The following is a 16,197-nucleotide window of genomic DNA, read 5'->3' as shown; positions in this document are numbered from 1 at the left end:
AGGCGAATCTATTATATACTGTCAAAAGAGTTTTGCCAGCTAGAATTTTTCTTTGTTCGTATACTTGCTTTCGGAAATCAGATTAGGGCGAGTTTTCTGGTGGCGGATAACAATAGTTTTACCTGTAAGCCTGTTTAATCTTGCACAGAGATCATTTCCTGAATTTACATTCTTGGAAGATTAATCTGATCAAAACTTTTGTCGTATGATATAATATAGACATGCAGAAAATGGACAACTGAAATTTTTGTATATAATAATCTTGTAACGTTATAAATACCGATACACAAAAGAAAGAAATATAGAAGAACGCTGATTTTACAGGGTACAAACTGATTTTTACTGACTTTACCTATTTATATGTTTGCATCATCTCATTTACCGTGTAACCTGGCTGATTTTAACTACGGCCGATCATGGCGGACGCTGCGGGTTCCGGCCACCCATTAGCTTTTGAGATTCTGGCAGGCAAAAGCTTTATCCTGTATGAATTAAAGGGCTCCATAAGATGAAAGCTGTAAGTCAGAATTCTGTATAATTTGAATTCTGACTAGGGAGATTCCACGCAGATGTTGGTGCTGGTTTTGTGAGGAGAAGCCCTTATCATTAGGCTCTGAACGAAGGCAATAATCTGCACAAATAAATAAATTAATTAAATAAAAATATGAAATGAAAAATTCTACTTTTCAAGAAAATGCATGGGAATTATTCTTACCGTTGCAAGGCCAATGCACAGAATACTGAAGCCAGGGAAATAAAATGGTGCTTCTTCAGACAGGAATAAAGCTGGATATATATGTATATTTAATAGGACAAATTGGTCAAATTTTGGATTACAGGATTTATCTGCCCAAAAATCACAAATAAAAAATAAAAAATGATAAATTCCACAAATACCTGTTAGAGGACTGAAAATTAATGGAGAAACAATGTTGGCAAAGGAGCTTATGCCTGAAATGCACCCTTGAGCCTTTCCCTGAACATGAATTTTGCTTTTTAAATAAGTCGATTATAACATGTATGAACATGAGCGCCTCTGAAATATTTGATAAAAAAGAAAAAAAAATTGCGATGTTTTGAAGAAGCATTTCCAAGTGCTTTTTCAGAAAGCATTTAGGTTTTTAATAAAAATTCCAACGTAATGAGCTTACGAGGAAAGTGCTTCTTACATGCCCTAAGTCTACTAAAGTCCTTGGTAAAATTACCTGATCATTGGGTCCAACTTGTTTTGATGCGATGCTGCGTATCTGTGAGTCAGAAAATTTTCACCGTCAGTCCGTCGTAGTTCTTCAACTAAGATAGAGAAAAATAGTTTTTACCAAGATTAAAGCAAAAACATACACTTGGCTGCACTAAAAATCCAAAAACAGTAAACAGAGTCGCAGCATAAGGAACCTGCAACATTTGAACGTCTCTTTCAACGACTTTATAAAACAAAAGAAACGTAACTATGTGAAGAAACATGTACTGAAGGAAGTTTGCAAGTTCAGCAATGGATGATATACCCAAACTGCCCATGATATGCTGTTAAGAAACATCTGCACAAGGCCAGATCTAAGAGTCAGAAATGTTTTTGAATCAATGATTCGATATACAGTGAGAGCTATGCTATTATAGGTTTTGAATCAATATATAGTGAGAGCTATGCTATAGGCCATCTGTAGTTCACGTGCGCATGTGTGATTTCTGACTATAGGTCACTGTGGAATCGACATTTGGTCATAAATCACATGTGCACATTGGTAATTTCTAACCATAGATCACTATTGGACCACATCCGACCTATGCTCATAAGTCGCATGCTCATGCATGAGACTGACCATAGTAAAATCATGAGTTAACACTTGGCAGCGACACATTCAATTAGAGGATCGTAAGGAAGAGTTGAAGCAAAGGCACATACATTCATACTGCCCATTATGAGCCCAATTGCAAGCAACTTTTCCTCTCCTATAGCAGTTGCCAACATAGGCATGAAAAGTAGCTGCAGAAGTCACAAACAGCAAATTAAGGAATCTATTTATAAGAGGTATATAAATATATATGTACATATATGTGTGTGTGTGTGTGTGTCTATATATATATACACTGTAGCAGCAGAAGGTTTGGGTATTGCTAGCCTGTGATATGGTCCCTGATATCCCAACAATCAGCATTAGATCAGCAAACTGATTCTTGTTGAAGTGGAAACGAGCCTTTAAGAAATACTGCACGGTAAAAACTGAGGTAAAAATTTGGGTTTCGAGCAACTAAAAAGACCATGGAAGTTGGAAATTAGGGTAAATAAAAATCGTACCATTAATGAAGCTTGCATGCCACCCTCTGCCAGGCTATGAAAGAAGGAAACAACTGCTGCTTGTGACAGAATCTTACTGCAACATACAGGGTTTTACAAGTTATCTTAGTAAGATAAGGGATTTTACCACATGTGATGATATTTGACACAAATTTAACAAAACTCTTACCTACTCCTTAGTAGGGAAATCAAATCTCCTGGAGATGGAATTTTCTTAAATACTTGTATTGTTTTCGGCGAGTAGACATCACCTTCATCAACAACTTCTGGTACTCCTCCTTTCAAGATAGGCTGCCTCAAAGTACTATCATCGCCCGGCAAGCTCTCCTTGAGAAAAATTCTCATGTAGATAGTTGAAAGCATTGATGCAAAGGCAGCAACCTAAGCCATATATAAACAAGAATTAGAATTATTTGAATTATGACAAAGATTAATAGGTATAGTAGGACTTATTGGTCCAGGTTGGGAATGAACACCTGAAATGTTGAAGCAGTGGAGAGGAAACGAGCTGCTAAGGTTCCACATACAAATGCTGCTGAGGTAAATCCAGCAAGAATTCCAAATGCAGATATTCGTTCTCTCTCTGAAACATTGTCGGCCTGGAATTAAGACAGCAATTTTATACGTCATTTTAGCAATGAGAGATCAAATTAATGCCCCTCCTCAAAGTATGCCATGACTCATAACTAATTAAAAACAAATATGCAATAACTTGTTTAATCATACATCATATATAGTTAACTTGTTTAATCACGTAGTAGTTTGTTTTAGGCAACTAACTGGCTCTGGAAAAACTTAACATGTCAAATAATAAGAAAACAATGTATATCGCGCTAACACTCTCCCATTTAAGTACAATTTGATCCTGCACGTAAAACTAGAACTATTGATACCATACTAAACAAGCGCTAGATTCTCAAATATGAAGTTGCGTAATTAATTAAGACCAACATAACACTCAAGTTATCAATGACTTGAATAGTACAATACAAGTGGTTTTAGGGACTGCATATTTATACATACCACATAAGCAAGGGTGAGGCAGTTGATGCTGCCTTCACCTACCAAGGCAGTTACTGTCCTCAGCACATAGTAGGCATAAAAGAAGCTTGTCTTCCTGCTATACGCCAATATCGCTACCAAAAAAGAAGACAAAGAAAGGGCATATAATCAGTGCTATCATCTCATCTACATTAATGCTTGGAGACAAGAAATTAAAAAGTCACAGAGCATCGCTGCCCACCAAAAAGTGGACAAGAAGAACACAATTCGAAACAGTGGTAAAAATTGAGTGATTGAAGCTTGACCAGTATACCTATACCCCACTAGCAAGAAAAAAGTCTAGCCAAAACAAATGTCTACGAGATTCTTATCTAATATATTGAAATGATGTTATTTATGCACTTTTTTTTTTCATACGTTTTTTTTATTAATTTCTGTCATTTGATTTTTTTTAATTCATTTAATTCGATGACAAAAAATCGAAAAGAATTTGTGTAAAGTAAAAAGAAGTGTGAATATCATCATTCTTCTTGAAATGTCAAAAACTATTTTAATACAGTTTTAAAAATCACATCCTATTATCAGTTCATTAAAGTAGTAACTTGTGTAGCATGTTTGTATTCATTTGTTAATATCAACCATTAAAACATAAATTTTGCGCTCAACAATATATTCAAATTAATATAGTGAAAAGGCGGAACATTCTTAGGTCCAATAATATTGATACCACAGTTAAAGTATGAAAGTAAAATGGAGACGTGGCGGGCGCATGCAGAGCAGGCTTGCACTAAAGAAACATAGCTATCATCAAGCAAAAGAAAAAGGAGGAAAATCAGAGAAACTACACACATGCAATTACTAATTAGTAATTAGTGGAATACCAACCTAGTGGGACAATGGAGAGTGTCATTGGGATCGTGAGAAGAGACTTCCTCCCATACACATCCGACAGATTCCCAATTAGTGGAGTCATCACCACCGTTCCCAAACCTATCATCTGCATCCAACACACGCGTATGCCCACTAGTTTATCACCACCTCTCCTCACATATATAATACTAATTCGACTATGTATAATTAATCTTAGAGACTATAAATATGCACGATACACGTTTGTGTTGTGATACTGTGTATTTGACCTATTAATTAAGTTCATTTTTGTCTAAATGTTGCACTGAATCTTGTAATCGACAATCCGATTAACAATAAACTTGTTTGTAAAAAACGAGTAAGGTCTGTTACAGTGAGTTAAAAATTTTGAGTTAGATTTCTATAAATTAAATTTTGAGTTGGATTTCTATAAATTAAAATCAAACTCACATGCTAGGTTGAAAAATTTGAATATCATAAGAGTGAGTTACGTTGTCTATTTTTATAACCTAGTAATTTAATTTCTACGTAATATAACTCTCACAACTATAAAAAATACACACAACATGACAAAAACATTGTGGCAAAAATTAAGCTCATACAACTTGATTTCTTTATATGAGAATCAAAATCATATAAACTAGTGTGTACTGCTAAACGACTTAAAGAGGACGTGACTCCCACGCGTGATCTATGGTGTTACCATTGCTTTACTCCTCAGTTCAAGATGGAGGCCCACCTTTGCTTGACCATACATGTAAGGTGGGTAAATTATCCATTCAGATCCGTGCGCAATTACAATTTTATACTTAAAACTTCTATTTTAGTTGTAATTTTATACAATATCTTTAACTCCTACTCTTTTGTTGCTGTGGTGGTAGTCAATAATATGCCATATATAGAAAATAATATTTTTTTTTAGAAATGTTATCTAAGATTTTTATTTAAAAAAAAATGTTTTGATATTAGAGCAATTCCACTCCTAAAAAAATAGATGTCCCAAAATCCATTTAATCCACACAAATGAAAAGTAATTGGCCATATGAATCTCCATCCTTAAAAAAAAGCTCGGCTAAAGTCTAGTCAATTGGTATTAAAATATTATTAATTTTTTAAAAAATAATAAAAAAATAATTTTATTTTCAATTTCGGATAAAATTATTAACCAATCTTATCACTCCATGTGTTATTATCCGAAAGTACAATTTTTGTGGAAGATGGTTAGGTATTTATATAAAAAAAATTAGTTTAATTTTTTTCTTGTATTTTTAAACAATTTTTTTAATTTTTTTATTAAGTTAATTAATCTGGACCGTTGGATTTCAAAAAGATTGAAATCCAACTACCCAAATGTGGACACGTGGCCCATGGTAAGATTGTGACATTTTTTTAATGCAGGAATGTGCGCCGACGAGCGCGTGTATCCCACGCCCCAATCGGAAAAAAAAAACCAAAAAAAAATTCACATGGCTGACGTTAGCTTGACATCATGTAGGCCGGTTCCTTGCTTACTCCATTATGTGCTGAGCTCAAAGCTGGCCTCCACTTTGGGTCATCCTATTGGATGCGGTAGAGTGGGGTTTTAGAGGGCTAGGCTAGAAAAATAGACTTTGGCCTAGCTTATTTGTTAGGGGTGGAAGTGCTCTTAGCTGACAAGAGAAAGGGGTAAGCTGAGCGGGCGAGAGGAGTGACAGTGGTGCGATGAAAAAATTAAATAAATTTAAATAATTTTTATAGTGTTTTGGCCATATGGCACGAGTTGGCAGTCACGTCATACAAATGTGAAATGCACGGTTACCACATCTTCACTTAACAAAATTTATAAAGGTTGCATGAAATTAAAATGAAATAATAAGAGTATCTCCAAATAAGATATCAAAATATCCAAATCAGCAATAATGGTAATAAAAGACAGCATCAAAGTTTTCCAACCGAGAAGCAAAATCTGATATGGCATAACCTGAAAAGACATATGTCCCCCTTGCTGCCAAATTTGACAGTAGCTTCAAATATTTTTAAATTAATTATTAAATGTTTTTTTATTAATTTTTTTATATTGTTTTCTTCTCTTCTCCATTTTTCTCTTCCTCTGTGTTTTCTCTCTATGCAGATCCACCCCTCCCACATCCACCTCTATCTCAATTCTCCTCATCTCAATCCCTCTTTTCGTTGCCCACCTCTTAACCTAGCATGTCCAACCCCTATTAGAACCAACTGGTTCACCTACAATATCTTTACTCTAATCTCCCCTCTACTTGCTAAGTTCCCCGCCACTTATTTCCCTACCAAATGAAGATGCTGCGTTCCACCCCTATCGTCGCCCGTTGTTCTCTCCGAGTCTCTTTCCACACGTGTTCAGGTGGCTGCTGTGGTGGTGCTAATCTCAGTGGTGATATTTTGGTGTAGGTGTTTTTGGGTTAGTGCTGATTTGGGGGTTCTTGTACTTTTATTAAATTATTTGTATTTGTATTCCATTGTTAAATAATATGAATTTTTATTATCAATTATCTATATATGTAAAATTTTGAAATATATTATGAAAAGAAAATAGTATAATAAAATAATAATTTAATTTGACATATCGGATGGAGAGCAAAACTTTGAAAAATGTCAAAATGCCACATAGGCTATCAAATTCAAAATTTGATTGAAATGTTTACAAATATTATATGAAATTACAATTGTACTCAAATCTAAAAGAATAAATTATATAAATACACATAACGTCCTAAGTAATACTCTTGAAAATAAAAATTCCAGCATCATTAGGATTGCGACAGAGATTTGTTTGGTTCTAGGTCATTAAGTGCGGAATACGCTTCTTTTGTTTTTTTATCTAATTAAATTGCACGTAATACTCAAAAGTAATTAATGCGCTCAAATGGTGAAATGTACGAACGATAATATACTGAAACGTATGGACATGGATAGCCAGTTTGGTGGGTATGAAGTTTAGTTGGGAAGATCTAGCTACTCATATCTAGTTAGACGGACGCACAAAAATCTAGCTCAAATGGTTAGACGCACGCATTTAATTTACATAATTATCTGTTGACATAAAAATCTCGCTAGGCATAAAAACAACAAAATTAGTTTATTGAAATAGTAAAAATACAGGTAAAAGTAATAAGGGTAACTTTATATACTCTTTTCCTAAACAAGGTAAAGTTGAAAACTCCTAGCTAGTTAGAATCCATTGAACCCTACCGAAAAGTTGATGTTCTCTTTGGATGTGCTTTTTTTCTTTCTTTTTCTTCTTCTTAATGTACTTAGTAATTACCTTAATATATAAATTCTTATATGTGCTCGCTGGAACTGATTCCACTTTTTTCTTTAATGAATAATTATTATAAAATGAATTTGCAACATACCTATAAAATTAACTAAGAAATTTTATGATATCATCGGCGGATTAAACTAAATTCATGAGAGAGATCATGAATACAACTAAAAAACTTTATATGGCTCCTCTTTGATGTCATCTGTGGAATTAATCAAATGAAAGAGGGAATTAAGGGACATGGAAGTATAAATTAAGATACATGCATGATTCATGTGTGTGAAGAAGCTAACATATATTATACATGAAAAGGAAACCATAAGGCAACGACAAATTAATTAACATATAATATATATATATATATATATATATATATATATATTCATATAACATATATATGCATGTACATACCGCTTGTTGAAAACCAGAGAGGTAAATGGCAAGGGAGCACTCATCTCGACCAGGGCAAAGAGCCAGCATAGTGATATCAATTATGGCTGGAATCACCATGAAGCTTGCAAACCCATGCAAAAACACTGTCATAAACAGATGCCTCAGTCCTCCAATGCCCTCCATCTCCATGCCTCTCTCTCTCTCTCTCTCTCTCTCTCTCTCTCTCTCTCTCTCTCGAAACTACTACTTCTACAAATACAGTAAACTTAAGCTTAAAAACGAAAAAGTAGTGTGTCTCTCTGTTAGTTTCTTAACGGTGATGGAGTTTGAAGAGCGTTTCGCTGTGCCTTGCTTGTAAGCATACGCTTGTATGTTTGCCCTTTTGCTTTGGCCCTTTTTACCGTGAGTGGGCACTGGGGAGACAGAGAAAGAGATAGAGAAAATGGGAGGTCGGCATATGTATATTCTGAGTGGGAGGGGGAGTTGTGCGAAGGAGAGTGGGGTTGTAGGGATCTTAATTTTAACCGACCAATGAGTCAACGACAAAGAAAAGCGAAACTAATGAATAGATTTTATTCGTTTCGTTGCTTCTAATTAATGTCAGGGCCAGGAAGAAAGAAAAATATAGGAGATTCCGGGTTCAATGTTCGGAGTTAGTAAGTTTGTTTAATTGTAGTAACGGATAGGGTAAAATTCCTCATAGTCTTTTTGAATCTGAAAGAATTGGATAACCGTGGTTTGTCACCAGTTGTAATCCTTTATCAAAAATAAAAAATAAAAAAACTCAATTTATCTGACATATGATGAGGAGTATCCAACAAACAAAACCAATTCATATATAATTCAATGGGAAATTGGCAATATAACAGCGGAATTTTGTTTTGATGTTGTGTAATAATTACTATATAAATTTAAAAAAATTAAAATTAACCACAACTTCAAATTGTGTTACAATTTGGCACCTACGTTCACCTTCATTCAACCTTACATTAATTACTCTCCAATTAATTTTAATGGTATGTGACGATAACAGCATTCTTTTATAATATCATTCTCATAGAGTAAATATATGATGATTTGACAAAGAAAAAAACATGGAGAGAAAGTGCAAAAGTATTTAGGGCGAAAAAAGTCGCATAAGCGCAATTTTGGCGAAAACAGGGTGTATAGAGTTTGATAAATACTCGTTGCCATTAATAAATAGACATGTCATAAGAGAAAGAGAAATGCTAAGAGGATTTTTTAAAGTGAGATTTTTTATGAACTTTCTGTCATCTTACAGTTTAACGTTAATTTTCGTGTCAACATTATAAAATATTGTGCAAAAAACATGAGGTGGCAGAGAATCCATAGAAAGTTCCACTTTTGAGACAATCACCTTAGCATTTCTTTAAAAAAAAAAAACGACTCTCTGCCACCTTCAGAGAGTGTCTCCTTACCATTTATCCTTGTTATAATATTAATACATATACTCATGGTATAATAATTATCATTAGTCACTCAATACTACGGTCTGGTGGTATTCCTCTTCACTTGTAAGTGAGAGGTCTTAGGTTTGAATCTTGTAGATGGCGAATTCGATATCAAATTAGGTTGTTCACTGTATAATTTAGCTTAACTTCCCCTCCGCTTAATGTAAAATATATCTTTGTACTCAAAATAATTATAATTAATTTGTAACACCACATGACGGTGTTATTAGGTTACATTGAAAAGTTACTTGGTCAACTCAACTCATCTAAGAGCATCTTTAACCAGAGATGTAAAATGCTTAAGATTTTACATTTTTTTACCAAAAAATTCTCTAATGAACGAGATGTAAAATATTCTTGACATAAAATCTAAGATTTTTTTTTAAATTAAAAAAATATTAAATAGAGTGACCTCGGTCACAATCATTCCTTATCCAATCAAAGAAATAAGCTTTTTTTTTTTTGGAAAGAAAGAAATAAGCTTTATAGATAGCATTTGTTAACGTTCTATCTGAAACATGAAGGTTGTTAAATTGAAGGCCAGTACTAGTAATAGCATTTGCCACGAAGTGTGCTTCTTTATAAACTTGAGCCCAGAAGACGGAATCAAAAGAGGCCGCTAAGCCTTTGATATCTTTCAATTATAAACTTTAAATGTCAAGGAACACTGCAAGACCCTAAGATTGAGTAAATCACAAGCTTAGAGACTCCCTCCACACAGATTTTCTTGAACCTCTACTTCTTATCCATAGTGCATCCCTTATACATCTCTTCTCTTGGGATAAAACCCACATTTACATTTAAAAAAAAAAAAATTTGAATATAGTTTCCACATTTCAACTTCGCAATTTTGATTTGAGCAAGGTTGAAATTGATCAATTGATAGGACACATAAATTGGACCCAAAAAGATAGGGGATAGGACCCATAATAATATAATTTATGACTGATGACTATCAAACGAAGTGACTAATCTTGTCATGAATTAACTATGAATTATAGTTTATGATTGATGACTATCAAACAAACAAACTAATCTTGTCCTGAATTAATTATGAATTATAGTTTATGATTGATGACTATCAAACAAACAAACTAATCTTTGTCCTGAATTAATTATGACTTGTGGTCTTGCATGAATTGCTGCTTGTTTTATTTTTTAATTTTTTTTAATTTTTTATATTTTAATTTTTGAACAAATAATATTATCTACAATAGGGGAGAGAGTGAGTTTAACCTCACAATAGGCTAACAGTAATATGATTCAAATTCGCTTATGGTAAAAATTAAATCTAAAACCTCTAACTTATAAGTGAAGAATAACAACACCCGACCGTAATACTGAATGACATTATTAGTTTATGTATCAATTATATACGAGACCAAGGCTTCCATAATACAACTGGTCCACATATAGGATATTTACAAGCGTCGGTTGGCTTGGCCAAAAAAAATTCACTGTTAAAGGTACATACTGCAACGTCAGCTAAAAGATCCCAGCGGACTTGTTTATCCTTTTGGGTGTTTGGGTCCTAGGGATGTAGATCTGGCTATGAGATTTGATTGATTCATCTCAAAGTATAATTTCCGGTATGCTTCTCCCAAAAGGGGATGTAGCTCAAATGGTAGAGCGCCCGCTTTGCATGCGGGAGGTACAGGGTTCGATCCCCTGCATCTCCATAGGTGTAAATTTTTTAATTCAGATTAATATGAAAGTTGTTTTGCAACCTTTTTGTAAGTGTGTTTGTTTTTAAATATAAAAATTGAAGTGTACAATGATTTTTTCAAAGTGTTAATAGCATCTCTCTTCGGCAAATTTGGGCCAATATAGTTTATGATCTTAATAACTAATTATGGGTTGTTTAAATTTGGGTCAAAATATCAATTTTCAATAGCTACTATGTCTGAAAACTCAAATATGGGGTTGTGTATGCTTCTTGGCCTACAAATAAAAGGTGTGTATGTGTATGCGAATTTCGTTTAGGGTTTGGAAGAGTCCGCTAAAAGGTCTCTGATGCCTAAGTTAGAAAAGAAGTAGATAGAAAAAGAAAACTTGAGAGAGTTTTAAGTAGTAAGTAACGTTTACTCCTAGGAGGGGAGGCTGCAGAGCATACTAGACAATCCTTGATCATGCAAGTCATTCGCTGCAGTCCTGCCAGCTAGTAGTCTTGAAGGCCTTTGTTAGTAAGAGAGCAAAAGCGCCGAACATCTCAGGAGAGACTCAGGAAAGTCGGTGCCCTGCCGCCACTAGGCAGGGTATGGCCCGATAACAAAACGGGCGGCCTGGAGAGCCCATGGTCCGTTATGGCATAAAATCTCATTATCTTATGGCAGACTAAGTCTTATTCACTTAGCGTAATATTTTGGTCTACTCATGATGTCAAAAGTAAAATCGTCATATTGAACATATTGTCCACATGTCATTCTCCTATTGAATGTGGTTAATTTATAGCTCCACGGTACCCAACTCCAAGCCAAGAGAGGCACAATCGTTAGTTCTCCACAAGAGCTCCTCTTTTTACATTATGTCAAACAAGGCTCTCATTGATGATACAGCTACAAACTAAATGGACAGAATTACATAAATTACTTACAATTTCTAAGCACGGTTTATTTATTAATTCTGCATCCCACATGCCCACATGTAATAACTGTTGGAAAATAATTCACGCCAGTGTTCGACGGACGTAGTATTCCTTAACTTCTAAATAAAAAAGTGTACGAACTTCAACTAACTAGACGAAACCAAAAAATAATTCCTCACTGCAAAATTAAAGAATAACTCTCTTTAAGATCAAATAATTCCATCAAATGGAGTATGGTTATTTGTGGTATGTAAAACTGTAGGTAACCAATTATGTCTGTTAATTAAGCTTACGTGTCCTCCTTCAAGGCTTCAACCCCAAGACTTTTGCCTACTAGCTAGGGACTGCTCACTAACATATATAGATTCTTCATTCTCGAATGCCACCTATTTACAAACCTTTTAAATTAGGACCAAACTCCATCTGATTATTAATTTACTAATCTCAAATAATGTTCTCTTCTCTCTCTCTCTCTCTCTCTCTCTCTCTCTCTCTCTCTCTCTCTCTCTCTCTCTCTCTCTCTCTCTCTATATATATATATATATATATATACCTGATCATCAACATAACAAATAGTGATTTAGAGAGATCATATTTGAACGGGTATGTGTCAATTTTTTTTTCTTTTCTAAAAAGTGGGGGAGGGACAACTGGTGGCAAGTCATGATTATCTATATATTTCGGAGGCCAGAAAGACTCATAAAGGAATTTCAGTCTCCTCTGACCACAAGTCTGACTTCCACACTAGCAATGAGTTTCGAACCTGAGACTTCCAACGCTATTTAGTTTATTTAGGGCTTTGCATGTGAAAACCGTCGTTGTGTGGCATTCACACGTATAATTAAGTAATGAATGGTCATATAAAATTATCAAATCTTAATGATTGAATACGTGACCGACTAGTCATTCAAAAATATGCCATAAACAACTTAAAATGTGAACCTTGTTTCATTCATATTTTAGAAGTTATATACCATTGTGTTGGATAATAGATTTTCACATTGAAAATATAATAAATAATATATAGTTTATTTAGGGTAGATTTAATCTTAGGCTTTTTAGCTAAAATGGTTCCTGAGATTTGCATAACTCCTCACTTTGATCCTTGAGATTTGAAATCAATAGAAGTGGTACCTGAAATTGTCATCATCAATCATTTTGGTCATTCCATGAAAAATCTCCATTAAATAAGAATAAAATGACAAAAATACTCTCAATTTTTTGTCAAATTATTTTGGCCTTTTGTTTGTTAAATTGAGGGTATTTTTATCGTTTTGATCCTTATTTAACATCCCATCTGTTTAGGACATCTCTAGTAATCACACTTTTAATATCCCTTCCAATTGTATTTCGAATTAGTAGTATGCTCTGAACATGTCCATACATTATCTCTTTTTAAATGTTGGCAGTTGAATATTTTGCTTCTATCAGTGATCAGTACCTTATTATTATTATTTCATTAAGGTGTGTATTTTGATTTTACCTTGTGTGGGTATGACGCGAAATTTATATGCATGTTTTACATGTTCTCGGCATATGCATTAATTAAATGGCTTGCATCACCCTTGGGTGTTTGCCAGCACGTGGCCATCCCGTTGTCCTTTGGGCACGGGGATTGAGGCGTGTCAGATTAGTATAAGAGCATACATAAGATTTCATTTTATTCCACTTAGTAATCAAAATTCTTCTTGTACAATCATGAAATCTTTTATCTTTCTAAACCTTGTTTTGCCTTTTATCAGAATCAAGGATACTTGTGGTGGGAATGTGCCTCGTTGACCTCATACTGGTTTGATGGGTGGAATTTAGCAATTGACCTTCACTATGCGACATGCTTTCCCTAGGAATAGCAAGCAGAGTCGTACTTACATGGAAATTGCTCGGAGTCATGGTGTTACTTATTTGAACGTTGTTGGTGCTTGTGAGGAAGTCGATGATTGGCTTGAGAAGATGGAGGACACTCTGGATAGTATGTCTTGCCCAGCAGCTGAGTGGGTGAAGACCGCAGGTTACTTTTTCCACGGTAATGTGAGATTTTGGTGGAAATCAATGAAAGATTCTCAGCCACCTAACTTAATGATGACTTGGGTTGCTTTCAGGAAACTTTTTAGGAAACACTTTAGGAGCCTGTAATACAAGTTGAGAAAGAGATAGGAATTCTTAGAATTTTGCCAGGGTAACTTGTCGATTACTGAGCTGGATAATACTTTTCGACGATTGGCGAGACACTACCTCCCACTCTATCGGAACCCACACGAGATGATGACTCAACTCGAAATTGCTCTAAATGATGATATCCGCAAACTTATGGCACCACAAACTTATGCATCATACGAAGATATGATCCGGGTATCTTTGAGGATTAAACAGTCATGTTGGAACTGAGTTGCCCAGAATCCACCTCAAAATCAGTTTCAACAGGGTCGAGGTTTCCGATCTCAGATCATGAGAGAGCCTTCATCTTTTTCTTTTTCTTTCGGCCCTAGACACTCATTTTCATTCAAACGCCGTGATCAGGGTTCAGAATCTTCCAATGAGGGATCTGATCTAGACACTCATTTTCATTCAAACACCGTGATCAGGGTTCGGGATCTTCCAATGAGGGATATGACAATGAGATGTTGAGATAGTCTTTTAGTCACTTTACTCCAGCAATCTCGAATTGTATGCGTTGTGGTAAATGACATCGGGGAGAATGTGTTGCAGATATGGACTTGTGTTTCAGATGTAGTGGCATTGGATATTATACCCGTAATTGCCTTACTGGGTGGCCAACAGAGAATTCTGCTTCTGGTTTAGGTTATGGTGGAAGTAGTAGTTTGGGTACTCAGATTCCTGTTCAGAGACAACTGCAGTATTCTAGGGCAGCTTCTTGCAGTCGTGCTCAGGGTAACCACAGATGCCGTGGTAATCAGGGTGCTTGGACTTATGGAGGTCGTAATAGTGGTTCAGGATGACAGGCTCACAGACATATCAATGCCATGACGTAGCGGGAAACAGAGCAGGATGCCAGAGTAATCACTTGTATATTACTTGCTTTTGATCGTTGGGTTCGTGTGTTGATTGATCCGGGTGCTACATATTCATTTTTTATCTCCACAATTTGCAAGGGTTGTGAACCTGTAACCTTCACCGCTTGGTTATGATATGTTTATACAATTACCCCATGGGGATTTGTTTTGGTGCACAATGGGAATTTAGGGATTGCCCAATTACTGTCGAGGGAGAACTTTTAAAGGCCAATTTGGTTCCTTTTAAGCTAGTTGAGTTTAATATCATTTTGGGAATGGATTGGCTATCCAAGCACGATGCACATGTTAGTTGTAGACAGAAGCTTGTGACATTTGATTGGCTTGGACAACTAGCAATCACGTTTCAAGGTGAGCGAAAGATTCTTCAAAATATCATTATTTTTTCCATCAGGACGAAGAAGTTGTTACAAAAGGGTTGTGTTAGATACTTAGCTCATGTGGTCACGCAAGGTGAACCTTTCTTGTGTGCTGTGGATGTGCTGGTGGTGAATGAATTCACCAATGTCTTTCCTGAAGATTTAGAGTTACCGCCTGTAAGGAAAGTTGAATTCACCATCGATTTACTTCCAAGTACTAATCCCATTTCTTTAACACCATACCGAATGACACTAGCTGAATTGAGGGAGTTAAATATTCAACTTCAGGAGCTTGTGGATAAAGGTTATATCCAACCTAGTACATCTTCTTGGGGTGCTCTTGTACTGTTTGTAAGGAAGAATGATTGGTCGATGAGACTTTGCATCGACTATAGACAACTAAATCAGGTAATAGTGAAGAACCGTTATCCCTTACCTCGTATTGACGAGTTGTTTGATCAATTGACAGGTGTCATGTATTCTCAAAGATCGATCTTTGTTCGAGTTATCATCACTTGCTAATCAGGAATGAAAATGTACTGAATATCGCTTTTTACACTCGGTATGGACATTATGAGTTTCGTGTCATGCCTTTTGGATTAACAAATGCACCTGCAGCTTTTATGGACTTGATAAATATAGTTTTTAAACTGTACCTTGATCAGTTTGTGATTGTATTTATTGATGACATATTGATTTATTCCAAGAGTAATGTCGAGCATATGAAACATTTGAAGTTAGTGTTTGAGAAGTTGAGGAAACACCGGTTGTATGCAAAGTTTAGTAAGTGTCAATTTTGCTTAGACCAGATCAGTTTTCTCGGGCATGTGGTTTCTGCTGAGGGAATTTGCGTGGACCCTTAAAAGATTTCTGCAGTTACAGTATGGGAGCAACCTAAGAATGTTACATAAG

General features: G+C 35.2%; 1 protein-coding gene and 1 non-coding gene across 4 annotated transcripts; one reads left to right on the top strand and one right to left on the bottom strand.

Annotated features, from left to right (window-relative positions):
• Positions 1–231: 231 nt before the first annotated feature.
• LOC126585375 (uncharacterized) lies at positions 232–8,346 on the bottom strand. 3 transcript variants are annotated; one of them, XM_050249782.1, is made up of 14 exons: positions 7,860–8,343; positions 4,184–4,295; positions 3,320–3,432; positions 2,773–2,895; positions 2,466–2,677; positions 2,297–2,372; positions 2,088–2,207; positions 1,904–1,984; positions 1,506–1,538; positions 1,342–1,395; positions 1,206–1,247; positions 898–976; positions 716–786; positions 232–631 (listed from the first exon to the last, which is right to left on the bottom strand). In XM_050249782.1, the coding sequence occupies exons 1-14, from the start codon at positions 8,028–8,030 to the stop codon at positions 551–553; spliced, it is 1,368 nt and encodes a 455-aa protein (XP_050105739.1). In that variant the 5' UTR covers positions 8,031–8,343; the 3' UTR covers positions 232–550. The 3 variants fall into 3 exon arrangements, with proteins under 3 accessions (XP_050105739.1, XP_050105740.1, XP_050105741.1); XM_050249783.1 differs by having other exon boundaries at positions 2,121–2,207; XM_050249784.1 differs by lacking the exons at positions 232–631; positions 716–786; positions 898–976; positions 1,206–1,247; positions 1,342–1,395 and adding an exon at positions 1,275–1,293 and having other exon boundaries at positions 1,450–1,538; positions 7,860–8,346.
• A 2,573-nt stretch (positions 8,347–10,919) lies between these two features.
• Positions 10,920–10,992, top strand: TRNAA-UGC (transfer RNA alanine (anticodon UGC)). Its single transcript has one exon. It is a non-coding gene; the product is annotated as a tRNA-Ala (tRNA).
• The last annotated feature ends 5,205 nt before the right edge of the window (positions 10,993–16,197 follow it).

Source organism: Malus sylvestris, chromosome 10, assembly GCF_916048215.2.
Source record: "Malus sylvestris chromosome 10, drMalSylv7.2, whole genome shotgun sequence".
NCBI classification, from domain to species: domain Eukaryota; kingdom Viridiplantae; phylum Streptophyta; class Magnoliopsida; order Rosales; family Rosaceae; genus Malus; species Malus sylvestris.
This window is presented reverse-complemented; position numbering and strand designations above follow the sequence as displayed.

What these genes read in the sequence shown, in the direction of transcription:
- LOC126585375 (XM_050249782.1), bottom strand. Translation starts at nt 8,030, where the DNA reads ATGGAGATGGAGGGCATTGGAGGACTGAGGCATCTGTTTATGACAGTG. An exon ending in GCATATCATGGGCAGTTTGG is followed by an intron (nt 1,396 to 1,505) that starts GTATATCATCCA and finishes CAAATGTTGCAG; the next exon opens with GTTCCTTATGCTGCGACTCT. An exon ending in AATTTTCAGTCCTCTAACAG is followed by an intron (nt 787 to 897) that starts GTATTTGTGGAA and finishes ATATATATCCAG; the next exon opens with CTTTATTCCTGTCTGAAGAA.